This window comes from Lolium perenne, chromosome 3 (genome assembly GCF_019359855.2).
Source record: "Lolium perenne isolate Kyuss_39 chromosome 3, Kyuss_2.0, whole genome shotgun sequence".
Lineage (NCBI taxonomy): Eukaryota > Viridiplantae > Streptophyta > Magnoliopsida > Poales > Poaceae > Lolium > Lolium perenne.
This window is the reverse complement of record NC_067246.2, coordinates 149,436,692-149,464,399: the sequence shown is the minus strand read 5'-3', so window position 1 is coordinate 149,464,399 and position 27,708 is coordinate 149,436,692. Positions and strand designations below refer to the sequence as shown.

At 50.1% G+C, this 27,708-nt stretch overlaps 1 protein-coding gene across 1 annotated transcript; it reads left to right on the top strand.

Moving 5' to 3' along the window:
- Positions 1–699: 699 nt before the first annotated feature.
- Positions 700–20,206, top strand: LOC127327159 (ABC transporter C family member 4). The gene is made up of 13 exons (XM_051353936.2): positions 700–2,166; positions 8,677–9,173; positions 9,271–9,532; positions 16,122–16,442; positions 16,550–16,636; positions 16,724–17,356; positions 17,461–17,625; positions 17,719–18,013; positions 18,371–18,585; positions 18,681–18,986; positions 19,070–19,133; positions 19,294–19,533; positions 19,722–20,206. The coding sequence occupies exons 1-13, from the start codon at positions 832–834 to the stop codon at positions 19,820–19,822; spliced, it is 4,521 nt and encodes a 1,506-aa protein (XP_051209896.1). The 5' UTR covers positions 700–831; the 3' UTR covers positions 19,823–20,206.
- Positions 20,207–27,708: the final 7,502 nt, after the last annotated feature.

The following is a 27,708-nucleotide window of genomic DNA, read 5'->3' as shown; positions in this document are numbered from 1 at the left end:
ATTCTCCACGGGTATGTAATGTTGTTGGTGTGGAAATAAGAGACCACCTCTTCTTTCTCTTCTTTGAGTCCTTTCTCTCAAGCTTGTTACTACCCAATGTTTCAGTTTCAATAGAAGCCAGCCACTTAACGGTTTTGGATCTTCTAAAGCAGCGGATTGACAAACCTTTTTTACATGTAGTTTATTATTCATTGTGCATGCTCCATTTGCAAAATGGTAAATGCCAATATTTTAAAAAGGTCTAGGACCTAACCTCTATAGACGCCGGGATATTTTTAAAGATGAAATTTGATGGCTCGAGTCGAGAAGAAATAATTTAGCTTTCTCCACGTGGGTAGATAGTTTTAGCCTTGTTTTCTGTATATTTTCCCCTTTTATGGACAAATCTCTCATGCCACTCTGTAAGAACAGAGTCTGTAAAAAAAATTGAACTAGGTACAGGTTGGAGGCGTAGAACTAGAGCGAATCGCATTTTCTGGGAAAGAAAATTAAACTGATGCGTTCCCCTTGTATATTGTGTGAATGTGGTCGCCACGGCACCTTAATTCAGACGCTGTAGAACCAAGCAATTGTTTTGAACACATCGATTCCACCAAACCGATTTGGTGAATAAATTGGTGAGTAATTGAGCGTATCTCAACAGGGACAGCGTTTGCCCGCGTGGTGATAGACGTCCAAGCCGCTACTGGCCATAAAACCCTTGTCGTTAAAACCGAGCCAATCTCCCTCTTCCCCTCTCCTCTCCGAGACGCAACGCCAGCTGCTCTGCTCCAGCCTCCCCGGCTCTGCTCTGCATGCGCGGTGGCTGACCCCCACACACCTCCGCTGCCCATGGAGCTCCCGTGGTGGCTCACCACCAGGACGTGCGACCTCCCCTCCGCGCCCGCCACGGGGTTCCTCCAGTGGGCCGCCTTCCTCTTCCTCTCCACGTGCTCGCACCGGCTCATGCTCTCGGCGGCGTCCGCGGCGTTCCTGCTGGTCGTCTTCTGCCTCGCGATCCACAAGGTCGTGTCCCGCCGGCGCGACTTAGTCAACGGCAACGGCGCGGACAAGCCGCTGCTCGACAGGGGCCAACCTCCCCGCCGTGTGGTGCGCGTCGGCGCGGGCTTCGTCGTGGCGCTGGCGGCGTCCGCGGTCCTCGCCGTGTTCTACGGCGTGCTGCTCGTTCTCTCGGTCGTGGCGCGGGGCGGCGGCGATCAGCAGGTCATGGAGGCGGTGTTCCTCGCGCTGCAGTTCGCGGCGCACCTCGGCGCCGCCGCGCTGGTGGCGCACGAGAAGCGGTTCCGCGCGGCGGCGCACCCGCTCACGCTCCGGCTCTTCTGGCTCGCCTCGTCCGCGCTCACGGCGCTCGTCGCGGGCGCGGCCGTCGCGCGCCTCGCTTCCGGCGCGGCTGCCATCCCCGACGACGCGCTCGCGATCACGGCGCTCGTGCTATCCGTCCCCCTCCCCGTCCTCGCCATCTCGGGCGCCACCGGCATCACCACCGCGGTGGCGCCGTCCGCCGAAGAAGAAGAAGAAGAAGAGGCGGATGCGGATGGCAAGGAGAAGAACGTGACGCCGTACGCTAGCGCGTCGTGGTTGTCGCGCGCGTCGTGGGCGTGGATGAACCCGCTGATCCAGCGCGGGTACCGCGCGACGCTGGACCTGTCGGACGTGCCGACCCTGGCGCCGGCGCACCGGCCTGAGCGTATGCACGAGCTGTTCATCTCCCACTGGCCGTCGTCGTGGGCGCGCAGGGACAACAACCCAGTCCGCCACGCGCTCTTCCGGTGCTTCTGGCCGCTGTTCCTGGCGAACGCGTCGCTGGCGCTGCTCCGGCTGACGGTGATGTACGTGGGGCCGACGCTGATCCAGAGCTTCGTGAGCTTCACGTCGTCGGCGGAGCGTCGGCCGCTGTGGGAGGGCATGCGGCTGGTGCTGGCGCTGCTGGCGGCGAAGGCGATGGAGGCGTTCTGCAGCCACCAGTACAACTTCCACTGCCAGAAGCTGGGGATGCAGATCAGGGGCGCGCTCATCACGGCGCTCTACCGCAAGGGGCTCCGCCTGTCGTGCTCGGCGCGGCAGAAGCACGGGCTGGGCATGATCGTCAACTACATGGCCGTCGACGCGCAGCAGCTCTCCGACATGATGCTGCAGATACACTACCTCTGGCTCATGCCGCTCCAGGTACCTACACATTACTTCCTTCCTTTCTTCCTTCCCGGACCTGTTCATGGATGATGGGTAGTGGTACTAGGTTCTTATTATCGGGCATGTTTTGGATCATTCTAGTACGGAGTACTAATTTTCTCGAATTGCTTTTCTCAATAATCCGGCATCATTACATTTTGTTCCAAACAAGCGGCCGGTTGATGAGGTACTCACTGACGTAGGTGGGCAGTCGTAGATTGTATCCTATCCTGGTCCACGTCTTATGAAAAGAAAGAAGAGAAAACGTCTCCACCTGAATTTCCTCTTTCTTTCTTCGCCAGCATGGTACACTCATCATTGTACTATAGCTGCGACGAGCACGGCTTCCATTTCTGCGCAGCGCAGGCATTCACATTTTCTTCTGACACTGCACGTTTTTTTATCCACAGTAGTACTATCCTCCGTCCCAAATTAGTTGTCTCAAGTTTGTTAAAATATGGATGCATAAAGACACTAAAACAAGTCTAGATATATCCATATTTAAAAAAAATTGGGACAACTAATTTGGGACGGAGGGAGTACTATTTTGATTCGTGTCCTGTTGTCACGTTTGTCTCCGTAGCACTATGCCCGGCTCTGGCAGGTCGATCGTGTATCTCTCGATTTCTGTTGCTACTAGTAGGCGTGTGTAGAGTACTAGAGATCACACAGAACCTATCTCCGGACGAGCTCTGGACGGGCGCACGTGAGCACTTCGCTCGCCAGTCGTCACACGCATTTATTGCGTTTTGGTTCTTGGCGATCAAGCGGCGCAATAACCCTAGGCGCGATACTGATTTGCGACCACATTCGTTTGTCCTGTGTTGTTGATCTTCTTCTTTCCCCTCTTCTCTTTTTTCTTGGCCAACCCTTTTTCCTGGTTATAGTAACTCAACAAGAAATCCAGTATATTTATACTTCGCCTTAGCTTGGACGTCACTGAGTGAGAGTGAGATGCCCGGAACACGCAGGAGGCTAGGATAAAGAAATTTCTCCGTGCTTCCCATGGAGGTCGTCAACGTGGACGGTGACAGGGTTTCAGTTTTTTCTTTTAAATAAGCAAAATTAAAAAATTCGGTTCAGCATGTATGTGTGGAGGTGCATATGAATCTACTAGAAAAAATTCATAAAAATAAAATCTAAAATTCCAAGAAATGGGGAAATAAAAATTTCGCATGTACATTTGGACTTCCATGTTCGCACCCAAGTGTCCATGGAAAAAGAACAGTTGTACGTGACCCTTGTAAAGTAGACAAGAAAGTTTTCCAGTAACAGTCATTTTGGTGCATAAATATTTATCATTTTTTACGTGGGACCAAAAAATTGTTGTTTTCTTCCAAAACTTCTATACTGAATTAAAATGTCTAGATGTACATGATGAATTTTATTTCGTAATTTATAAATATATTAAAATATATTTTCACACATTGGGTCCACGTGCACCTGTGACCCGAAGGTGTTTTGGCTCATAGGTGCATATATATAAACCTATTATAAAAAATAATTCATAAAAAATGAAATTTAAAGATGACTAAAATTTGGGAAATGAAATTTATCGGAAATCCTAGACATGCGGACTGTGAACTTACGGAAACCTTTACGGACGTACGTGTGCTCAGTTTGTTTGGCTGAATCCTGATCCTTTCCTTGAAAACCGGACCGTGATGCTATTTCCAGCCGTGCCTTTCGTGAGTCTGTAAGCAAAATCTATTTATAACCACCACGCCAACAAAAACAAGAGACGCACGTCGACTCCGTTTAACAGATATGGGCATGCCAGTTTTGCATTGGTGTCGCTTTGCTCACAAAACCGTCGGTCCTCGAGGTTTTATCGGCTCAGGATATATACACGAGGACCACCCCGGCTTTGTCTGCATTACTGGATCGCATGCATGCAAAGTCTCACTCGTAATTCACTTTCTCAATTCTATTTTAAATTTTGGGACCAAACTAGGAGCCATAAAAGGAGGTATAGCTGTGATTTTGGCCTCCATGGCAAATAGCATCCTTGTTTGTCCTTGAGGCCGTAGTAGGTGCCAAGTGTAGCTCCGTGCACGCGCGTGGTAGTAGATACCACGTGTGGCTCGCATCCATGCCACGACGCTAGCTAGCTTCATAATCCGGACGGTACTCCAGTTCCGATAAAGCACTGCCACATTCCATCGCATCAGTCTGAAAACGGACCATCACGTGGGGTCGTTTCAGCTATATACTCCCTCCATTCACAATTACCCTGCGTTTCTGATTTAGTTAAAGTGAAACTTAACATTTTACTAAATATTTAGTAAAAAATATCAATATTTACAATGTAAATATATCATGATAGAATTTTTATAAAGTATACTTCATATTATATGCATTTAGTTTCGTAATATTGATATTTTCTCTTATAGATTTGGTAAAATTTACAAATTTTGACTTTGACTAAAGCTGAAATGTTGGGTAAATAAAAACGGAGGGAATAGTAGTCACTCACATGATTTCGTTGACAAACAAGTTATTGGGACTTGGAAATTTTTGAGTTCGAGTAGGGAGCACAAACCGCTAGTATACTCCATTTCTGACACTGCCTTGTTTAATACTCCAAACTGCCAATGTGGCTACCCTGATCAATGTTAGGGCATCTCCAGCGGCGCGACGCATTTTAGTGTCCGCGCGCGTCTGTTTGCGTCGCGCAGCGGACGCTGAAATGACCGTTTTCGTCCGCGTGTCCGTTTGCGTCTGGGGTTGGCTCCAGCGGCCCGACGCATTTTTTCTCTCTTTTTCATTTCAACATACTTCCAAATATTACAAATTGGAAGATTATTTTACACAAACTAATACATAGTTTGGAACATGGTTTACACAAACTAATACATAGTTTGTACCATGGTGGACACAAATATAAATATTTTAAAAATAGAAACCAGTTGTGTTGATTTCCGTATGTTCGCTGCCAAGAAAGAACATTCGAGGGTACACCCAGTCACCCAAACTGGAAAATCCAGCGGGAGGATTGACGGTGCCCTTGTTGGTTCTACCGATGAGGCAAACAGACAGAAACCTTCCACTACTGGCTGCGTCGCAGGAACACCTAGGCGGCGGAACGCTGGAGCTTTGTGGCGGCTAGGGTTTCTATGGAGGGAGTGGATGAGGAAGAAGAAGGCGTGGCCCCGTTATATAGGCCGGAGGCATGCGGTGGCCGCGGGACGCGTGGCGACGCCATTAACGTGGTTGGCGGAGGTGGGCTGCGGCTGCTCGGCAGCCGAGGCATTGCCATTAACGTGGCGCAGACTGCCGAAGCGACAACGGCGGCGCCCGATCGCAGGCGCGTTTGAGAAGACGCATCGACGCCGGGTCGCTGCCAGGCGGGCCCGACGAAACGTCCGCCGGATACGACCGGACACTTTCGGCGTCCGCGCAGTGTCCGCGGAGACGCATCCGAGGCGCATATTTGGGCCAGGTTTGCGTCTCCGCGGACGGCCCGGTCACTTTGCGTCGCCCCGCTGGAGAGGGTGCCAGACGCATTTCCGGTCACGGCGGACGAAAACGACCATTTGCGTCGCGCCGCTGGAGATGCACTTACGCGCCAGGTAGTACGTACCAAGTGTAGCCTGCACCCATGCCACGACACATAGCTGAGCGACTCATCGACTCACCACATGCACCTTTCTCTTTTGGGGGAGGACGTGAAGGCGTGAAGCTTCAGAATCCGGACGGCACCCCAACATATAATTTAGTCCATGTCACATTCCATGCATCCATAGTTTGAAAATGGGCCATCATTTGCTGTTGTTTCAAGTAATCATATTTCCGGCAAAAAAAAAGAGAGTACTCCCTCTATATCATAATTCTGGTCATGATTTTATTTTAATTTAAAACTGAACCACAGCAAAAATTATGCAACGGAGGACAGGGAGTACTTTTTCATATAATTTCATTGACCTAGAAGTTAGGACTCAGACCACAGGCACGCTACTCGTTAAATGTAGGATCAGTCCATTGATTACGCGAAAACATTTAATTCCTTGCCTTGGGTAGGGTGGAGTTGAGAACATGAGGGCAAGGAAATACTGTCTCACAACTTTGTTAGGTTCGGGTGGTCCAAAGTAGGTTCGGATGAGGAGGTAGCCTCTTCATCAGGAGGCAGCCTCTTCAGCCATAAGGGCATCTCCAGCGGCGCAACGCAAACGGTCGCTGAGCGACCGTTTTCGTCCGCCGTGACCGGAAATGCGTCTGGGGCCTGTTCCAGCGGGGCGACGCAAAGTGACCGGGCCGTCCGCGGAGACGCAAACCTAGCCCAAATATGCGCCAGGTTTGCGTCTCGGCGGACGTCCGGAAACGTCCGCTCGTGTCTGGCGGACGTTTCGGCTGGCCCGCCTAGCAGCGACCCTGCGTCGATGCGTCTTCTCAAACGCGCCAGCGACTGCAAAGCTGCGTCGATGCATCGTTTCGGCTGGCCCGCCTGGCAGCGACCCTGCGTCGATGCGTCTTCTCAAACGCGCCAGCGACTGCAAAGCTGCGTCGCTGCATCGCTTCGGGACACTGCGCCACTAATGGCGACGATGCCTCGGCTGCCGAGCGGCCGCCCACCTCCGCCAACCAGGTTAATGGCGACGCCACGCGTCCCGCGGCCACCGCATGCCGCCGGCCTATATAAAGGGGGCGCGCGTTCTTCTTCCTCATCCACTCCTCCAAAGAAACCCTAGCTAGCCGCCACAAAGCTCGACCGTAGCGCCGCCTAGGTGTTCCTGCGACGCAGCCAAGCCCGCGAGGAAGTCCATGGCCGGTCCTGGTGGCCGGCGAGGCGGTCGAGGCCGCGGCCACTGGCGCCCGTGGCCGGGGCAGGGCCGCCGTGGTGGAGCAGCCTACGGCCCCACGCTCGCCGTCGCTGCGCCCTCCTCGTCCTCGCAGAGGAGCGCTACTTCGAGTTCCTCCTCCGCATCGACGACGACCCACTCGCCATCAAGCGGCTCTGGGACAAGTTCGCCGAGTTCGTCGACGGCGTCGAGCCGGCGCACTTGCGGCTACGGGAGGCCAGTGCAGCAACGCCGCAGGACCGTGGAGGTCCTGTTCGACGGGCAGGGCAAGATGTACCTGCACACGGGGTGGGACAAGTTCGCCCGTGACCTCGACCTCGAGCCCGGCTGCCAGCTCACCTTCCTCTACGAGGGGGACGGCGAGATGATCGTCAAGGTGTTCGACGACACAGCCTGCCGCAGGCACTACCACACCGACGACTCCGGCTCCGACACCGATAGTTAGAACGTCGAGTGTTCTTTCTTTGCAACGAATCTGGCTATAGGCCAGACGAAGCCAATAGTGAAGGTCTCTGTCTGTTCTTCCTCGGTAGAACCAACAAGGGCACCGTCTCCTCTCGCTGGATTTTTCAGTTTGGGTGATTGGGTATGCTCTCGAATGTTCTTCCTTGGCAGCGAACATACGTAAATCAACACAACTGGCTTCTATTTTTTTAAATTTTATATTTGTGTCAACAATGGTTCAAACTATGTGTTAGTTTGTGTAAATCATGTGCCTAACTATGTGTTAGTTTGTGTAAAATCATGTTTTAAAATGTTATATTTGAAACTATGTTTAAATGGAGAAGAGGGAAGAAATGAAAAAAAAATTAAATGCGTCGCCCCGGAGCGACCCCGTGACGCAAAGCACGCGCGGACAAAAACGGTCATTTCTGCATCCGCAGCGCGACGCAAACGGACGCTCGCGGATATCAAAATGCGTCGCGCCGCTGGAGATGCCCTAAAGTGAAAACTGAGTGAAAATGTGAGAGAGAAAGAGAAAAACCAAATCATCTTTTGAGAGAAAGATATATTAATGGAACCATCACATGGCATGCATATGTCAAAAGTTTTATCTAATCCTAGTTGGACAGCTGCCTCCATTGCTCATGCGCTGAGATGCATTGAAATCTGGGATCCGCTTGGGTAGGGCCCGAATTATACCGTGCCCGTGGGCCGCGAGATTGGGTGGTACACTACTTGTCGTACATGATCACAGTCAGGCGCTCGTCGTACTACTAGCTGAAGTAGGAGTAGAGAAAGATTTCTTAGGCTGCTCATAGTGAGGAGTAACTTAGACTAGTAACATATGCCATGTTACTAGTCTATGTTACTACCTTCATAGTGGGTAGTAACTTATATGTGGTGTCATGCTTTGTGTCATTTATTATGTTGTAGACTCATTTTGCCTTGGGGTGTGATGTTATGATAACATAGCTAGTTACCACCTCACTCTCTTTCTTCATTTATTCGCATGCCATGTCACCAAAATGCCTTGAGATGTGTGATGTTACTAGCTATGTTACTCCCACTATGAGCAGTCTTATTCATTTTGATTAATCGTTTAAGCAAGTATAGTCTCGGTACCTCTTCCTTTTAATTTTGGTCAAACCTGTAATTTACCGCGCGCACATCTGCAATTCTGCATGGCATGCATGAGTTCTTGTTGTGACACGTGTGCTGTCGACAAGAGAAACAATAGTACGTACTGATGATCGATGCTTTGCAGGTGGGCGTTGCGCTTGGGTTGCTGTACATTTACCTTGGCCCGCCGGTTACGTCAGCGCTGCTGGGCGTGTTCGGCGTCATGGCGTTCGTGCTTCTGGGCACCCGCCGCAACAACCGATACCAGTTCTCGCTCTCCGGCGAGCGTGACCGCCGGATGAAGGCGACGAACGAGATGCTGAGCTACATGCGGGTGATCAAGTTCCAGGCGTGGGAGGAGCACTTCAACGCCCGCATCGGCCGCTTCCGCTGCCTCGAGTTCGGCTGGCTCACGCGCTTCATGTACTCCATCTCAGGCAACATTGTCGTGCTCTGGAGCGCCCCCACCATCGTCTCCGCGCTCGTCTTCGGCACCTGCGTCGCTGTTGGCGTCCCCCTCGACGCCGGACTTGTCTTCACCGCCACTTCCTTGTTCAAGATCCTTCAGGAGCCCATGAGGAACTTCCCGCAGGCCATGATCCAAGCCTCACAGGCCATGATATCGCTCCAGCGGCTAGACTCGTACGTGCTTATAAATTCTTTTTTTACGTGGCATACATGAAGCTTTTGAGTATATAAGGAATTAACTAAAGGCTTTTTAATTAATTATTATTTGAAGGTACATGACGAGCGCTGAGCTGGATGATGGTGCGGTGGAGAGGGAGCCGGTGGCGTCGAACGATGGCGGGGTGGCCGTGCAGGCTAGGGACGGGGTGTTCACTTGGGATGATGAGGAGACGGAGGCGGGGAAGGAGGTGCTGCGTGGGATCGATCTCGAGATCCGGAGTGGCAAGCTGGCGGCTGTGGTCGGTATGGTCGGCTCTGGCAAGTCATCGCTGCTCGGATGCATCCTCGGTGAGATGCGCAAGGTCTCCGGCAAGGTTTGTACAACCATACTCCCTTAATTTGTCCTTAAATAAGTGTTCGTTAGGATATGTCGTAAGTTAAATTTTATTAAATTTGACCAACTTTCTTGAAAAAAGTAGCAACCTTTATGGCTCTAAAGTAATACTCCAATTTGATGTCACATATATTGCTACTTTTGCGTAAATTTTAGTCAAATTTGAAAATTGTTTGACTTTCGAAAAAAGAAACATACACTTATTCGTGGAGGGAGGGACTACTGATCTTCTGACATCGTTTTAATAAATTCCGAAGAATAGCTGGTGCATATATTCGCTTGAAGCGGTACACTAGTGGTTGCCTGCATGTTGGCGGATTCCGAATTTGCAACATGGGCGGCCGTTTTATGCCGTAGAATGTATTCGTTTCACGCCGAACAATACATGCATGCGGTCTGGTTGCCCGGATGGTGGCCTTTGCCTTGTTATTGATTCGCGCTAGAATCGCCGGAGGGGGAGGGGGCGACTTGTCCCAAAGGAGTGTTCGAAATAAATCAGCGATGGATGCCAGACCATCTGAGGCCTCGTCAGTTGGAAGGTCGACCTGATCAACAGTTGAGCCTCGTCCAGATGCGCTTGGAGTAACCTCATTGTGAGCAGTGGTCTTGGAACCTAAGGGCATGAGCAATGAAGGTAGCTGTCCAACTAGGATTGGATAAAACTTTTAACATATGCATGCCATGTTATGGTCCTATTAATATATCTTTTTTTTAAAGTTGATTTTGTTTTTCTCTTTCTCTCTCATATTTTCACTCAGTTTTCACTCTATGACTGAAGAGGTTGCCTCCTGATGAAGAGGCTACCTCCTCATCCGGACCTATTTTGGACCAGCCGAACCTAACTAAAGTTATGAGGTAGTACCTCTAGGGCAGTGGATTAGGCATGCCCTAATTACACATCACACAAAGGTCATCATGCGGTCATCCCAGGAGGCAGGACTGTTGGCGGTCCAAATCATGTTTTGCAGGACCAGCTGGGCAATGAATTTGCATTTAGGGCGGCGTCCAAACAGATCGGACGTTAGTGATCATGTAGCCGATTGCGATGAATCGTTTGCTGCAGCTAGCATTTCAGTGTTTGCTACATGCTCCGTACGGAGTAACTGAGCCCCACCCACTGTACACCGCGCGCAGCAATGCACACGATAACGGCATCTCCAGCGGCGCGATGCATTTCGGACGTCTACGTCGTGTCCGTTTGCGTCGGGCCAAATGGTCGAAATCCTCCGGACGTCCATTTTCGTCAGGATGGCTCCAGCAGCACGAAGCATTTTTTTCATGAAGCCATAATTTACATTAATAAAAAAACATAAAAAAGCCAGAAAGACGTGCTAAAAGTAGGTGCTGCCTACTAGTCGTCGTCGCGGACGAGGTCAATCAACTTTGGCGTTGGCCATGGAAGCTCGTACACCGGCGGTGGAGGAGGTAGCGCCGCATGGGCAGGAGGCTGTGGCCAGGGATCCCACGCCGGAGCAGCAGGCGCAGCGCGGTCGTTGGAACGCGTCGGCGTGGTCGGAGGAGTCGCCAGCCTCCCCTGCGCGAGCGCTGACTCGCGGAGCTTGATTGCGAGCCCGTCCCACAAAGCGAGCTTGTTGAGCTCGTCCTTCTCGCTGTTGGCCAGTGCCATGGTAATGGCCTCCTCCTCGGAAATGTCCGGCGGCTGGGTCTCCGGATCCCACGCCGGCCCGCCGGCGTCGTGGTCCTACTGTGTCATGGTCACGTCCTCGTCCTCGTACTCTTCGCCGTTCTCGTTCGCGTCCTCCTGGTCGTTCTCTTCTTCTTTTGCGGCGATCTCGCGCTCGAAGTAGTCTACGTCGGCGAGGTTGCCAGCGCGGCGGCGCGCGGCGAACTCCCACAACCCGAATGAAATCCAGTTGCAGGAGTTCAGCGCGTACGCCGGATCCTCCCGCAGATCCGGCGGCAAGATCGCTCGGCGGCGGCGCACCTCGTCCCGCCGCTCTCGGCCCTCGCGCGGCACGGGGGGAACCGGCACGCGCCTCGAGTTGAGGTACCAGCCCCCTCCCGGCAAGCTCGCGTCCGACCATGGTACCGGCCGGTTTTCCTCCCATAGCTGTCGCGCGAAGTCGACGCGGACGTACAGGCCGACCCGTGCCTTCTTGCCAGACCGCGAGCCGCTAGACTCGTGGTCGTTCTTGGTCTTACGGAACGGCCAGCATTTCTTCCCCATGGCGTCGGTGGGGTGGATACCGTGGGATGTGGCAATGGTTTGGTCGGGGAAATGGCCGTCGGCAGCGTCCCTTTAAGAGGCTCGGACGCCATCTCGCCTTCAATGGTCTGCCACTGGAACGCCGCCTCGCTGCTCACGCTCGTGGAAGTCGAGGCGCACCATTAACGCGGCCCTGCAAAGGCTGCAGCGCGCCGCTCGCAAGTAATACCGCAGAAGATGATGCAGTTGTGTCCGCTCAGCGTCCGCAAAGACGCTGGCGCATATTTGGGCCAGGTTTGCGTCTCTGCGGACGGCCCGTTCACTATGGGTCGCCCCGCTGGAGGTGGTGCCAGACGCATTTCCGGTCACGGCGGACACAAACGGTCGCTCAAGTTCCGTTTGCGTCGCGCCCGCTAGAGATGCTCTAACTCAACGATTAGCTAGGTTACACTGAACTAGTATATCTTCCCTTTTCTCTTAAACAGCCTCTGAATGTTTGACTTGGCCAGATTGGTGTGGACAGTTGGACACCGTCACAGTCCACCTGTGGTGCTACCGTACTATACTACGTACTACTAGTATACTTTACTCATATGGCTGCAAGCTTGGTGATGCATGGTTGGACCGTATCAACGTACGTACATGCACCACACGCCTATAAAGCTTGGAGTAGCAAAAGTATTTATATTGTCCAAGTAGAGTATAGCTGTAGTTTTTTTTTTTTTTTTTGGAATGAGTATAGCTGTAGCTGTATGCTTGTAACTTACTACCTCCGATTCAAGGAATAAGGCGCCCTCGTTTTACGTGCTTTTCGTTTGACTAAGAATTACTTCAAATGTATAAAGATTATTTGTATGAAATTAACATCATTAGAAAGTGTTTTTCAATACGAATCCAACGATACTAATTACATATAATATAGCAATGATTTTGTTGCTCAAATTTTATGGTCAAAGTTTGCATTGGAATACGTGTGCGCCTTATTCCTTGGGACGGAGGTAGTACTACGTATTGAACGGATGCTGACCAGGATCGACTGAAGTTGCTGGGCTGTTGAAATAGGGCCACATGGAGTGGCCCTAGCTCACAATCTCATTCATCCAGATACTTTTTTTCTTCCACCCAATCGTTGGATGGTAGTATCGCTAGCTTGAGCTCCAAGAAGGATCCGACAACAACCTTATAGTTAAGGCTGGCCATAGTGCTAGTATCATAGGTAGTATCATGCATACTAGACCCACAAAAATGATGATGTGGCATGCAATTAAGGAGGAGAGATATGATTAGAGTAATATAGGTGGATACTGTATCATAGCGCACGTTACGAGAAAACTAAATGCCAAATTGATCTTGTACATAGATTTACATTGGGATTCTACAAAACAATAAATTTAGAAGTTTATGATACTACTCTATAATACCACCTACTATAGAGATAGTATCATAGACAAGTATCATATGCATGATACTAGTATATGATACTATGCACTATGACCAGCCTAAGCAGAACCAGTCGCGGAATTGGACGGCACCAATTTTAAATACGAGCAGGTGTGAAGGAGTGCCGTACGGTATTGTAATTAAGTGGGTGTGAACAACAATCCAAAAGATAAGACACAACTAGCTATATGTCATTCCTAGGAATAAGACGTCCTTAAAAAGACCCTCTCAACACGACAGAGACTTGTTCAGATCTGAAAACCCAATGCGCGATAGTTAGATAGATCCTCCACCAGCCATCACATCAAGGACCTGTAAACTATGTGAGCCCCTGAGGCCTCAGCCTCTCGATCACGCTTGATCTCGCTGTAGCAGCGAGACGCGAGGGCACCGCCGTCGTCGTACAGTTTGCAACGTGCGAGGCCTCAGGTCAAACGACCGGGTACCGATCGATGCAGACCTACGGACGATTGAAACGTTGAATTAAGCCTTTATTACATGCATCATTTACCTCGAAATAGGCATTCGCCCCGCTTTATAAATAAAGCCGCAACGGCCGAACCGATACATGGTGGAGAGGAGCCTCTTACAAAGCAGATCAAAGGATAAACAAAAAAGAACAAGGAAAACCAAAACTAGCGACGACATTGGAACAGGCCGAGTCGAGTCGGGGCTCCACAACGACGCCCCCAAGAGGGTAACGACGCATTACGCCGCCGTCGTCGAGACCGTGAGGTCTAGGGTTTTCACCCGGAGCCGTACCGCGGGGAGGGTACCCACAACGACGCCCCCAAGAGGGTTACGACACCCGCGGGCATCGCCATCGTTGGCGCCTCGGCGCTGAGCTTTCGCCCGGAAGTAGCCTCACACCACGCCCGAGAACTCAGCCGCCCGCTGCCCCCTAGGAAGGTTCCCAAACCACGATCTGGGAGCTGCCACAGCCGAAGTGCCGCCAACACCAGGTTCTCCCGCCGTCCGCTCCACGCCATCCTCATGGCCGAAGAGCGAGACCACCACCACCGCAACGTTGCCCGCCGTAGAGCCAACCGCGCAGTCCACCTTCCAGGACCGCCGCCCCGGCATCCCACGAACTCGAGCCCATGGCCTAGCCACAACACCGCAAGGCCGGCGGATTGGACAGGGCAGGCCGACACATAGCCAACAGCCAACAGGCCAACGGCAGCCAGGGAAGGGGATCCGCCCTCCGCCACGCGAGGTGACCGTCGTCCGGACGCAGTAGCACTACCAATTAGGCCAAGATCATGCCCAGCCGCCTGCTAGGTCTCGATCAAGTCCCATTAGCTGTGCCGCCACGCTGCTACACCCATGCCGCCTAAGCCATATCTGCAGCTCCGTCCCAAACCTAGCCAAGTCGCCCCCAACCTAACCGCAATGTGTTAGCCAGGTACCATGCGCAGCGTCCCCGCGACCTCACTTCCCGCAAGACAGCCATGGCCAAGGCCGCACACCGCCGCAAAGAAGCACCCTCGCCGCAACGCCCAGGGACATCACCGCGCCGTTACCGACACCGCCACGCCGCCGATCGAGCCGGTCACTTTTGTCGGCATCCAAGATCGCGCCTTTGAATGGCAGCAAGGCATCACAACATAAATTGTTTCATGAAAATTCGACTTAACTTGTGGCGTGTGTAAAAAGACAAAATTCGGTGCTTAAAATAAGGCTTATCACAACATAAATTTTCTATTTTTTATATAGACCACAAAAAATCAGTTTTTCTCTAAACTTGGCGTACGCACATATATTGTGGAGATGTACATGTAGAATTTTTTGTTAAAATTTTTCGACACTTCGAAAATATATTTTCTTGATAGAGAGAGCATACGCATCCAGGAGCCAGGAGCCAAATTGAATTTCCCCAACTCTACCTATGCTCTGTAGACGGCTACACCATATTAACTCTTGCCTCTCCCATGATGGCTGAGACACTTATTAATTATACTGCCCTGATTGATCTTCATCATGATTCTTCTTGATGATCCATGGAAGTGCCCTTTTTTATAGTGCGACAAAAACGACAGTACGAGTATCGTGGGGGTACAATACAACACGATTGGTATTTGGAATGCCCTGATCAATGAAAATCACAGAAAAGAAACAAACGTGCCACCAATTCTGGTGGTATGCACATGGGTATAGTACAATCCTTGCTTTGTAGAAACAAAAGCCAAAGTGAAAACTTCAGATTCAGATAGATTTAGCAAAGTAATTATGTTGCACTTTTGAAAGACTTGCCTTTGAATTTCTATCCAAAAACAGAGAGTGAATTGCAGAAAACCACCATAATTGGGGCAAACGTGTCAAACACCTACAATTTCATGTGATTTGTGGAGGGTTTTTTCTAGTACATGATTGTTAAGTTTTCCTCAATTGTGGTGGTTCTTTGCAATTTACTCAAAAACAGGTGATAACGGGATCCCGATTTCTTTTAGAAAAAAAAACTACAGGTTTAAAAAAACGTTGACCAACGGGGGAATGATCCCTCCCTTGGCTATACGTTGTTAGGTAGGATGAGACTCTTCCCGTGGATGGACGCGGATGGATGATAACCCGGTTTATTCGCCCTTCCTGCGAAATTACCGCGGATGGCGATTCAAACCCGGGTGGGCTGGCTGCGCACTCGCTTGCCTTGCCACTGAGCTAGAACTCAGTTCTCAAAAAAAAAAAAAAACTACAGGTTTAGACAAGAAAGAAAAAAAAAGATCAATCATGTTTCGGGTGGATATCATTTGTACACAAGCCACACCATAACAAATATTTCCACTTTCTGGCAACATTACATCAAACCGCTGTATTAACGAATTTTTAGTGATGAATCCTGCTGCATCCAATACTTCGATCTACATATTTTAAACGATTTTTAATTATCATGTTTCCAAAGAATAAAACTCATGTTTGTTGCAATGATGCATAGATACTGAACCAGTTCTGAAACTGTTTGCAGGTGAAGGTGTGCGGCACCACGGCGTATGTTGCACAGACGGCATGGATCCAGAACGGCACTATCGAGGAGAACATCCTGTTTGGGCTGCCAATGGACGGGGAGCGGTACAAGGAGGTGATCAGGGTGTGCTGCCTGGAGAAGGACATGGAGATGATGGAGTTCGGCGACCAGACAGAGATCGGCGAGCGCGGGATCAACCTCAGCGGCGGGCAGAAGCAGCGCATCCAGCTCGCCCGCGCCGTCTACCAGGACTGTGACATCTACCTCCTCGACGACGTGTTCAGTGCAGTTGATGCGCATACGGGCAGTGAGATCTTCAAGGTACTTACTGTACATTATGTTGTGGCTGACACGCTAGCTAGACTGAACTGAATGTTTTTTAATTGTCTGAATTCTGAAGTCTGTTTTGCTTAATTATGTTTCTGCAGGAATGTGTGAGAGGTGCTCTGAAGAACAAGACTGTGGTACTTGTGACTCACCAAGTTGATTTCTTGCACAACGCCGATATCATATATGTAAGCCCAAGTCGTATCATTGCAAATTCGAGCAGTAGCTGGGCATTGCTTGCTAATGACTTCAAACGTATGCGTGTGTACTTGCAGGTCATGAGGGATGGGACGATAGCCCAATCTGGCAAGTACGACGAGCTCATCCAGCGCGGCTCAGACTTCGCGGCGCTCGTCGCGGCGCACGACAGCTCCATGGAGCTCGTCGAGAGCGCGGCGCCAGTGACCGAGAAGGGAGATGCGCCGGCAGTCTCCCGGCAGCCGTCCGCCAACGGCCACGGCAGCAGCACGTCGAACGGAGACGTGTCTGTGGTGGCGGCCAAGGCGGAGAAGGCGTCGGCCCGGCTGATCAAGGAGGAGGAGCGCGCGAGTGGGCACGTGAGCCTGGCCGTGTACAAGCAGTACATGACAGAGGCATGGGGGTGGTGGGGCGTGGCGCTGGTCATCGCCGTGTCCTTGGCGTGGCAGGGTTCCGTAATGGCCAGCGACTATTGGCTCGCCTACGAGACCTCTGCAGAGAACGCCGCCACATTCCAGCCGTCGCTTTTCATCCATGTTTATGCCATCCTGGCCGCGGTCTCCGTGGTGCTCGTGTCGGGGCGGTCTTTCCTCGTGGCATTCATCGGCCTCCAGACCGCCAATTCCTTCTTCAAGCAGATCCTCAACAGCATCCTCCACGCGCCCATGTCCTTCTTCGACACCACCCCATCCGGCAGGATCCTCAGCAGGGTACGCACGTAGCAAATCGTAATGTCTTTCTTGTTACTTTGACACGATGATGATGATGTTAATTCCATATCCTGAACACGGTTTCGACTCTCCTCGATCTTCAGGCCTCGTCAGATCAGACGAACGTCGATCTGTTCCTGCCGTTCTTCGTCTGGCTCAGCGTGTCCATGTACATCACGGTGATCAGCGTGCTGATCGTCACATGCCAGGTGGCGTGGCCCTCGGTCATCGCTATCATCCCTCTGCTCATTCTCAATATGTGGTACCGGGTAAGTTTATTAGCTACCGCTGCCAATGAACCTGGTGCATACATACGTTTTGTTTTAACCGACACCTTAGTAAGTTTCCTATTTGGATTGCAGGGCTACTACCTGGCAACATCGAGGGAGCTGACTCGCCTCGAGTCCATCACCAAGGCTCCGGTGATCCACCACTTCTCAGAGACGGTTCAGGGTGTCATGACCATCAGGTGCTTCAGGAAGGGGGATAGCTTCTTCCAGGAGAACCTCAACCGGGTCAATTCCAGCTTGAGGATGGACTTCCACAACAATGGCGCCAACGAGTGGCTCGGGTTCCGCCTAGAGCTGGTTGGGAGCTTTGTTCTCTGCTTCACAGCCTTGCTCATGGTCACTCTTCCCAAAAGCATTGTCAAGCCAGGTAAAACTTCTTCTCTCGCTGTTCTCGACTTTACATAAGTATGTACTCTGAATGCATTGTAGTAACCGGAATCATGTGTTAGAATGCACAAATAACATGTTGTTAGAATGCACAAATGATGAACAAATGATCATTATGAGTAACCTCTCATGAAAGGTGTTGTTAAGATTCCACAATTTGTTTTTCTAAAAAACATGTTCCAAGAATTTCAACTACAAACCTTCAGCAGACCGAATTGTGATGGACTTTTTGCACTGAACAATGCCAAATAAGTTTGTCAAAGAACAGATGTCACAATTTTGACTTACTTCCTGGGAGTTGGAAAGTTGCAGTCAGCTGACTCTGCTTATGATGCAGAATTTGTTGGTCTCTCGCTCTCCTATGGTCTATCTCTCAACTCAGTGTTGTTCTGGGCCGTATGGATGAGTTGCTTCATCGAAAACAAAATGGTCTCGGTCGAGAGGATAAAGCAATTTACAAACATAGCATCTGAGGCAGAATGGAGGATCAAAGACTGCCTACCTGTTGCAAACTGGCCGACAAGAGGCGATATCGATGTCATTGATCTCAAGGTAAATTCTTCATGGTGCATTCTGTGACCTTGTCCTGAAACAGAAAAACATGATCTGAACAAGATCTTAATATGTGTGCAATGGTATATATGCAGGTTAGGTACCGGCATAACACACCACTCGTGCTGAAGGGCATCACGCTACGCATACACGGAGGAGAGAAGATTGGAGTTGTCGGTAGAACTGGCAGTGGGAAATCAACATTGATCCAGGCCCTGTTCAGAATAGTGGAACCTTCAGAGGGGAAGATAATCATTGACGGCGTTGACATCTGCACCTTAGGACTCCATGATCTGAGGTCTCGGTTCGGTATCATCCCTCAAGAGCCAGTACTCTTTGAAGGTACCATCCGGAGCAACATTGATCCGCTCCAGGAGTACTCAGATGTTGAAATTTGGCAGGTATTTAACAATTAATACTAAATTTAGTTTGTTATCTCCAAAAAATATTGCTATCATCAGAGCCTGAACTTGTTTACGTTTAGGCCTTGGACCGGTGTCAGCTGAAAGAAGCTGTGACATCAAAACCTGAAAAGCTTGACGCATCAGGTACCCTAGTTATAGTTTAGTGTTCATTGATTCGATTTTCCATACTGTCCTGCATGAACAAACTAACTGAAGATGCTTAATGTTGTCCATTAACATGCAAAAATATTGTCATAAAATTATTTTGTTGAATCAATTTTTTTTAATATATTTCCGTATTTAGTTGTTGACAACGGTGAGAACTGGAGTGTGGGACAACGGCAACTGCTTTGTCTAGGCCGGGTGATGCTGAAACACAGTAAAATACTGTTCATGGATGAGGCCACTGCATCGGTGGATTCCCAAACCGACGCTGTGATTCAGAGAATCATCCGGGAAGACTTTGCAGAGTGTACAATCATCAGCATTGCGCACAGGATACCGACGGTCATGGACTGCGACAGAGTCCTGGTCATAGATGCAGGTAACCACCTGAAATTTAGCGTACCCTCTCTTCCGAAAACCCACACTGAAATTAGCATCTTGTCGGCCGACACTATATTTGGGGTTTGTTAAAGTTCACAAGTAAACTAGCCTTTTTTTTTCTCACCCGCGAAAAAGAACTAGCTTTTTATTAAGAACATTTCTAAAACTGCGAATCACTGTTATCAGGACTAGCCAAGGAGTTTGACCGGCCTGCCGCCCTGATTGAAAGGCCATCGCTCTTTGGAGCATTGGTTCAAGAGTATGCAAACCGGTCATCTGACGTGTAGCCAATGAGGTAATGGCCAATTTTTGAGTTCAAAATTTGGGAGGAATTCCTGGATGGGGATCTTCAGGAGGTGACACGAGCAACCATCATTCAAGCTCTCTGAGCAGCATGTCCTAAAAAATATGTGAGCTGTGATTGATCATGAGAAAGATTAGGAGAAGCCAGAGTGTGAGGTAGGCATCGAGATGTGCAGAGACAAACTCCAAGATATCTTTGAGCTTATCAAGCTTGAATGTTTTCTACTACTATGAGCTGAAGCTGGTATATAATGTATTTTGCAAATATTTTTAGTTCAACGGTGACCTGTATGAAACTGAGTCTCACGGGATTTGAAGAACATTTCTTTGTCCGAGAGAATGTGAAAACGTTTGGTTCGTGCTGTTTATACTACCTCCGTTCTCTTTAAACTGGTTGCGTTATTAGAAAGTAAACAGTCAACATCTTCTTTTTTGAACAACAGAGGGGTCTAAATTACCCAGGTGGCTTTTCATTCAAGTAACACGTGGCAGCTACAAAGGGCAAACATGCCCTTTACAACACTCACCCTAAAGAACCTAGTAGTTGAAGATAAGGCCTGTACTGTGGGGACCCCCGGATTAGCTGTCCGAAATACCCGTTATGCACTCAGTTCACGATCCCCTGATCAGTACCCTGTGAACACATAACCGAACTGATATCAAAGTTACATCATCCATTACGAAACGGAATAAGAATATTACAAATAGGTCACATGACCAATACTTACATAGTAGCCTCGAAAGGTCTAACTTAACACCAGAGTAGCGGAATCACTTCAACAACGCAGATCTCAAGTCATCTGTCATAACCCTACAACAACTGACTGGAGAACATTTTTAGCTCGCATAGACGTCGTCAAAATCCTTCTTCATATGTCGAATTCCTCCAAGTCTGACCAAGTAAATAGCTAGGGACAAAACCGTGAGTACATTTGGAATTATACTCGCAAACCATCATGAGAGATTAAGGGGATGCATATTTGGAAGTAGCAAGGTAATAGACGCTATTCTAAGGCAACAAAGTGAGAGATAGTTTTCTCTCGTGGATATAGCATGTGTGCAAGAGATAGTTTCTCTCGTGGATATAACATGTGTGTGAGAGATAGTTTCTCTCGTGGATATAACATGTGTGCGAGAGATAGCTTCTCTCGTGGATATAGCATCTCTATATCTTTGTTGAAGAAGATACTTCAAAAAAAATCTGAACTTAAAACCACTAGGATGGGATAACTCTATTTTCCTTTCTCTAGCACTCACCATATGACCCCAAAAACCTTTCCACTTTCCTCCATACCCTCCCGATACCTCAACAAAACAACTTCCTCTTTTTTCTCATTGAAAACATTTTCAAAACAAAACTTATCAGGCTAAGCAACGGCCATTCCAATCATCCATGACCGCGGACGCGACTATTCGAATAGATTTATACTCTGCAGAGGTTGCACACTTTCCCCACAAGATCCGTGAGTCTATCATGTGCGCATCTTCCATGCATATCAACTATGCCATGAAAAACAATCGGACATAAATCTTCTCCTATTTTCCCTAGCATAGGACCCTTCCCCATGGAGTGTGTACCTCCCCGGCAAACCATGGCAGCTCACCTCATTGAGTGTGACCCCATTACCACACGGGAGACCCATGGTGTCTTCCGGACAGGTAGCCCCGAAGGCATCCCGTTATACAATTGTCCAAACCAACGACAATCCGAATTCTGGGGGACAACACCCTTATATAGTTGTGAGGCATCCCATACTAAGGCGAACAAACTCCGAGTTAAGCCCATCCCACTTAGGCCTTGTTCGTTTTGTTGGGATTGCATCCAGACCCTGGAATACATCCAGGTTTGGATTTGGTTAATCCCGACCCTCCACCCAAACCCCAACAATCCATGTTAATCCCTTGCCCATAACCCGATATGTTTTCCAGGCGTTCGGTTAATCCAACGAGAACGCAGCATCGTTGTATTCACCTGCCGTTGCTAGCGCTCCCTCGCGTCGTGGAAAAATTCGACATGTTCGATGGCGATTGTATTTTTTCCAAACGTGCTCAGTGAAATTTGACGGGATGGGTAGGGCTATTTATCCAGTAGAATCCAGTGCTCCAATAACCGAAGACAACAAATATGTTGGGCTGGAAAAAATACGCGTCGGGCTGGGCAACCGGGATTGGACCACAATCTAGGCCAATCCATGCCTCTGAGGGATTAAACGAACGAGGCCTTAAGGGTAATGCGGTTGCACGGTTAAATAGTTTGGATGAATACATAGGCGCAAATGTTTTTGAACCATCATTCTCCTTCCTTTTCCTTGAACATCCATTTTTACGAAGATCTCTACTTTCATAAAATCACACTTGGGCAAGACCAAAAATCCTCCAAGGTTTTCAAAACATTTGGCAAACATTTCCGAGGGGTTCCCAACCTAAGGTTTTATTGTCTTGAACAAGGGCTACAATAAGGGCATGATGCTACTCATCACACAACTAAGGAGAGGGTAATTAGGTATCAAAAGAGTCACTCATACTTGGGAACTAGATGAATACTCCGCGCGCTGCGGAGGAAATCCTCAGTGATATTTTCATACAAATAGAAATATAATCTTAAGTGAAATAGTGTAGAGTTGTGAGTGAAATTGTAAATCATAGGGCAAATATAATGTTCATAGACACTTTTTGGATATGTTCCGGCCAAGTTTTGGGAGTAAAGGAGGATCATATATTCATGACTGCTGAGAGAATGGATGTTCTGGTCATGTACAGTTTTAGCACTTTGCTTCAACTTTATAATCTTGCTGTAGCCTCTTGTCGTTGCCTATTTGACGGTGCCTCGGAGGAGGGATCCTCACGAGGGGGAGAAGAAGTAGGGGCCATAGGGCGGAGTGCACACGGGACGGTGGTACGCGATTTACCCAACTTCGGAACACCTGCACGATGACAGGGCCTACTGCTGCTTGTCTGGAATTATCTGGGCGCTTTCGCGTTGTTACAATGAGTTGTGGTTGTGCCTCTAGGGCTCCCGGGATCCGTCTTATAAAGGCGCACAGATCTAGGGTTTACATGGAGAGTCCTAGCCGGAATACAAGTTGCCTAACTACGGTACAAAGTCTTGCCGTGTACGTCAAGGATCCGCCTTCCCCTAAGTGCGTGCTGGATCCGGATACTTCATGGGCTTTCACGGATCCGGCCTCCTCCGTAGGTCGGTTGGGATCCGGCTTCCTGCTCCTGGGCTGGACTTCATCCTTCAGGATCTACAGCAACTGGGCCGCCCGATGGGCCACATGCCTCATCACCAACCAATGGGCCACCCGGGCTTGCCGGATCTAGGCCATGCTGTTGATATACCCATAAAGTATACCCACAACAGTAGCCCCCGAAGTTCTCCAAGATTCATCATTCCTCCGACTTCATTCAGCTCGGATCCGAAGAGAATCTTGAAGAGCTTCAAACTTTTTTCCGGCTTCATCTGCTTGGAATTCCTCTTGTCTTCTAAATTGATAATGCAACGGAGATTCCACTTTTCCCGCGCACAACTTCCTCTTTTCCCGCGCTAAATTTTCGGAGATGCGAATCTTTAGCCGGAAATTTCGGGAGCGCACAGTTAAGTTACCTCCACGTCATTTTACCGCTTTTGACCTAAGACACGTGTCAATCATCTGACGGTGTGACCGTTTCGTTTCCACCGTTGGATCCGAATCACGAATCTCCGCGCGAGGTCTATAAATACCCCTCAGCTCGGTAACTTCGCATTCTTTCACCGCATCGTCTTCCTCCTCGCGCCGCGCCGCCCGACGGATCTTGACTCCGGCGAGCTTTCTCCACGGGAACTTTGCGCACCGTCGTTCCAGGCCTCTCTCCGAACCGAGTTTGCCACGGTTGATCGGGATAGCGTCTCCGCCGCCGATTCGTGGTCATCGGAGGCTCAAAGCTGCAAGTTCGAGGACCTCCATCTCACCGGAGCTTCGCCGGACCGCCGCGCCATTAATCGGTACGTGCACCGGCCCCGTAGAAGAAGAAGTAGACTTAGCGTAGTTTTCTGGTTACTCAAGTTAGTTCGCATGGGTGCAGCCGGAAGCATGTCGCATGGTTCACCACACTGTAGTGGTTGTTCTCCGAGTAGCCCGGATCCCAGCACTGTAGAACCAATCTGCCCGGATCCCATTGCATATCTTCCACCATACGTTTCCGACATTAGGCTCCCTCAACCATTCTCCGCCTCTTCCAGTACCGTATTAGGCCGGATTCCAACCGCTCAAGAGCTCCAAGAAGAACTCCAAGGCCAAGCTAGAATGGCAGCCAAGGTTCAGGAAGCGGAAAACAAGAAGGCTTCCAAGGCCCGGATCCGCGAAGGCGTGAGGGGTCAATGGTGGCCCTGCGAGACCACTGACGCGGAGCTTAGAGAGCTCCAGAACGAGGGCATGATCTCCGAGCACTGGAGCTTAATGCGCGACTCCGACGTCCCCAAACCCGATGCGGATGAACGAGTCATGACCAAGGCATGGGTGGAGCGCGGGCTATCGCTCCCTGTTCGGAGTTTTTTCTCTCCGTCCTCGACACGTATGGGCTCCAGCCCCACAACATCTGCCCCAACTCATACCTTCTCCTCTCCAACTTCGCAACTCTCTGCGAAGGGCATCTTGGGATCTGACCAGATGTCAAGCTGTGGCGATTTTTCTTCCGATTGAAGAAGGAGACAAAGGAAAAGGCTATGCTGAACTGCGGGAGCGTGACTTTCATGCTCCGACCTAGCCGTATGTATCCGCCTCATGATTCCCACGAGTCCATCCGGTACTGGAACGACGGATGGTTCTACGTGAAGAATGTTTCAGTTCCGAGTGTCCACGACGGACTCCCCACCTTCAGCAACAAGCCCCCAGAAGAACTGGCTAGCTGGAGCTTCATCCCCTCGCTCGCTCAAACTCCGATACTGGATAAGGCGGCCCGGAGGATTTCCTGGTTGGTCAACGATGGACTAACCGGAGCCCAGCTGACCCTTAGCTGGTTCTCCCGGAGAATCCAACCTCTGCGCTACAACGCACGCATGGTGTGCGCATATACTGGGGCGGACGATCCTCTCCGGGTGACGCGCCATGATCTTCCGGCTGACTCCCTCAAGAGGAGATTCAAGAAGCTGGTGAAGATAGGCTGGGGCCAAGAGGTCCCAGAACTGATTAAAGACATCAAGACGAACGACCAATGTCCTCCGGTAAGCACTTGCTTCTTCGTTGTTCTTCAACTTCTCAATTTTTCTAAGTGTTTTAACTTGTTCTTCTAACCCACCTCGCAGGTCGATACTTTGGCGGAGGAGGATCTGCGCACCATACTCCGAGTCCCAGTCAGCGGCGACGCGGCGGAGGAGGATCCGGAGGACCTTGAGGAGGAAGAGGAGCGAGCGCCTCGAAAGGCTGCCCCTCGACCTTCAAAGCGTCCCCGCGCCAAAGCTTCCGGCTCTGAAGCCGGAGCTAGCGGCGAGGCCTCCGTCAAGAAGCCCAAGGTTACCAAGCCGCCTCCGCTCGACTCCAAGAAGGCGGAGCGTGAGCGTCTTAAGCTGCTGATGACAGCAGGAAAGCGCTCACGCCCCAACATTTCGGGCGCGATGTAAGCTTCCGAGTACCGTGCGTCTTTCAAATTTGACAAGCTTTGTTACTTATGTTTTTCCTTTGCCTGCTTGCAGGAATCCGAGCACCACCACTACGCGGACCAATGTGCAAGAACCTATCACAAAATACATGAAGAAGTCCCCAGCCGTTGGTCCTGCCACTCCTGCTCCGCCAAGCGCCCCCCCAGCTACCCCACAGCCATCTCCTCCTCCCGCGGATCAATCGCCTGCTCCTGCTGCATCCACTCCACCGGAGATAATTCTGGTTAGTAGCGACCGAGCGGGCGGAGAAAGTTCCGGCGGCAAGGGCCCTGCCCCTGAAGAAGCTGAAGCACAAGGCCGTGAAGAAGCAGAGGTCACCTCCTCCGGCAAAGCTGAAGCTGCAACCGCAACTGGTGATATGGTCGTTTTCCCCAAGAATTTTGGAGATCCGGCTGATCTTACCTCCACCCCAAAGCCTATGCCACAAAGTTTTTCAACAAACTAACGGAGGCGGAAAAATGGGAGTTGGAGCAAGATCTGCTCAACTCTATGTTGAACAATGCCTGGGGCAAACCTGACGCCGAGACGTCGGAGATCCACGACTTCAAAAGGGAAACCGGCCAGTTCTTGGACAAGCTTATCTGCAAGCGGAAGGTAACTCCCCAGTAGCCCCCAAGTATTTAGGCGGAAACTACTGTAGTTAGCATCTAGATACTTAGAGAAAACTCAAACTAAAGGAAGATTTAAATGTCGTGGCAGCCCCCAAGCATTACGGCGGAAAGATTTTCGGCAACAATGCTTTAGAAAGACTTAACCATAAAATACTTGTGGAACTCACTCCTGCACTGACTGGATTTACAGGAACAGCAGGCTCTGCATTTTGAGCTGCATAAAAACATTGCTCTTCAGCGCCGCGTTACCCTCAGCCAGGCGGAAAAGATCCAACACTACAAAGAGGAGAATGCAGATCTGAAGAAGCAGTTGTCGGAAGCCCAAGGTTGGTTTCGACTCTCCTTTGCCCGTAGGTTATGTTCCGCATCTCAAACTTAACGTTTGCATATCTTTTGAATAGGTTCATCCTCGTCCCTTGCTGCAGCCTCCTCCGAGCTTGAAACCCTGCGCTCCTCCCAGAAAACTCTCGAGGCAAAACTTGCCGAGGCGGAGAAAAAGCTTGCTGAGAAAAGCTCGGAGCTCATCCGCAAAGAGGGCGAGTTCCAGCTCAAGAGGAAGACTGACAGTGAGACCATCAAGGAGCAGCAGAAGGAGCTAGGAGGACTCCGGAATTATATGGAGACAGCGGAGAACTGCTGGGACCTGCTGAATTCCGACTTTATGGGTATGGCCTCGAAGCTCATAGAGTAGTGCATATGTTGCGCTTAATTTGTTATACTTATCAAAAATTGTGTCTTTCAGATCCTCTTGGATATGATGAAGAGCGTCGGAGCCAGTTCCCGCGTGATGACCTGCTTCAGCTAGCCGGAGAAGATTGCAAAGACCTCATCTCCGCCTCCAGGAAAATCTGCCACAACCTAAATATCAAGAAGAGCCGAACCTGCGATGTGCGCAAGCTCATCAAGAGGATGGATGTGCTTCCGGAGCTGGTGGTGGATCTGCAAGCTTCTTCGGCACGGGGCGCAGCTACCATGTCCTTGGCCATGTGCTTAGCGCACAACCCGGAGCTTAACCTTGACCAATTAACTGTTGGTGTTCCTCCGGACGCGGACGTCAACGCACTTCTGGATGCAGTCAGTAGCTACGACACACGCATTGCCCGGAGAATTCGCCATGATGAATTTTATGATAAGGCGGTTCTTCCTGCCGACGAGCCCCTCGAAGCTGAGCTTCTCAAGGAGCGCTAGGCGGAATCCAGGCCTGCCCAATCCGGAAGCCAGTACACCTGGACAAGCTCCAAGGACCAAGGTGGCGCTGCAACTCCTGCTGCAGATGAAGAACAAGACGACGAAGATGTCTCCTCTCCTGCCAAAGACGCAGAGAAGGAAGCTCCGGAGGACGCAGAAAAGGCTGATGTTGATGTGGAAACTTCTCCGGCTAAGGAGAAGTAAAAACTTGTTCCTGCGGAAAAGATGGAAAAAACAATTCATCATTTTGGCCCCGAGAGGGTTTGTAAGATAACTTTAAATTCTTAAGTAGTTAGGGACGAAACACGTATGCATGGGCGGAAACAACTTATCCTGCTATCCGTTAATATTATTTGCATGTTTCGTTTTGTTGGAAAGCAAGTGCTGATTTCTATGTTTTCCGGCTTACTCATTTGACCTTCCGCGAGCCGGA

Excerpts from the sequence above, each read along its gene's own strand:
- LOC127327159 (XM_051353936.2), top strand. The coding sequence starts at position 832 with ATGGAGCTCCCGTGGTGGCTCACCACCAGGACGTGCGACCTCCCCTCC. Across the intron at positions 9,533-16,121 it reads TGCGCAAGGTCTCCGGCAAG|GTGAAGGTGTGCGGCACCAC; the intron begins GTTTGTACAACC and ends AACTGTTTGCAG. Across the intron at positions 19,134-19,293 it reads TGAAAAGCTTGACGCATCAG|TTGTTGACAACGGTGAGAAC; the intron begins GTACCCTAGTTA and ends TTCCGTATTTAG.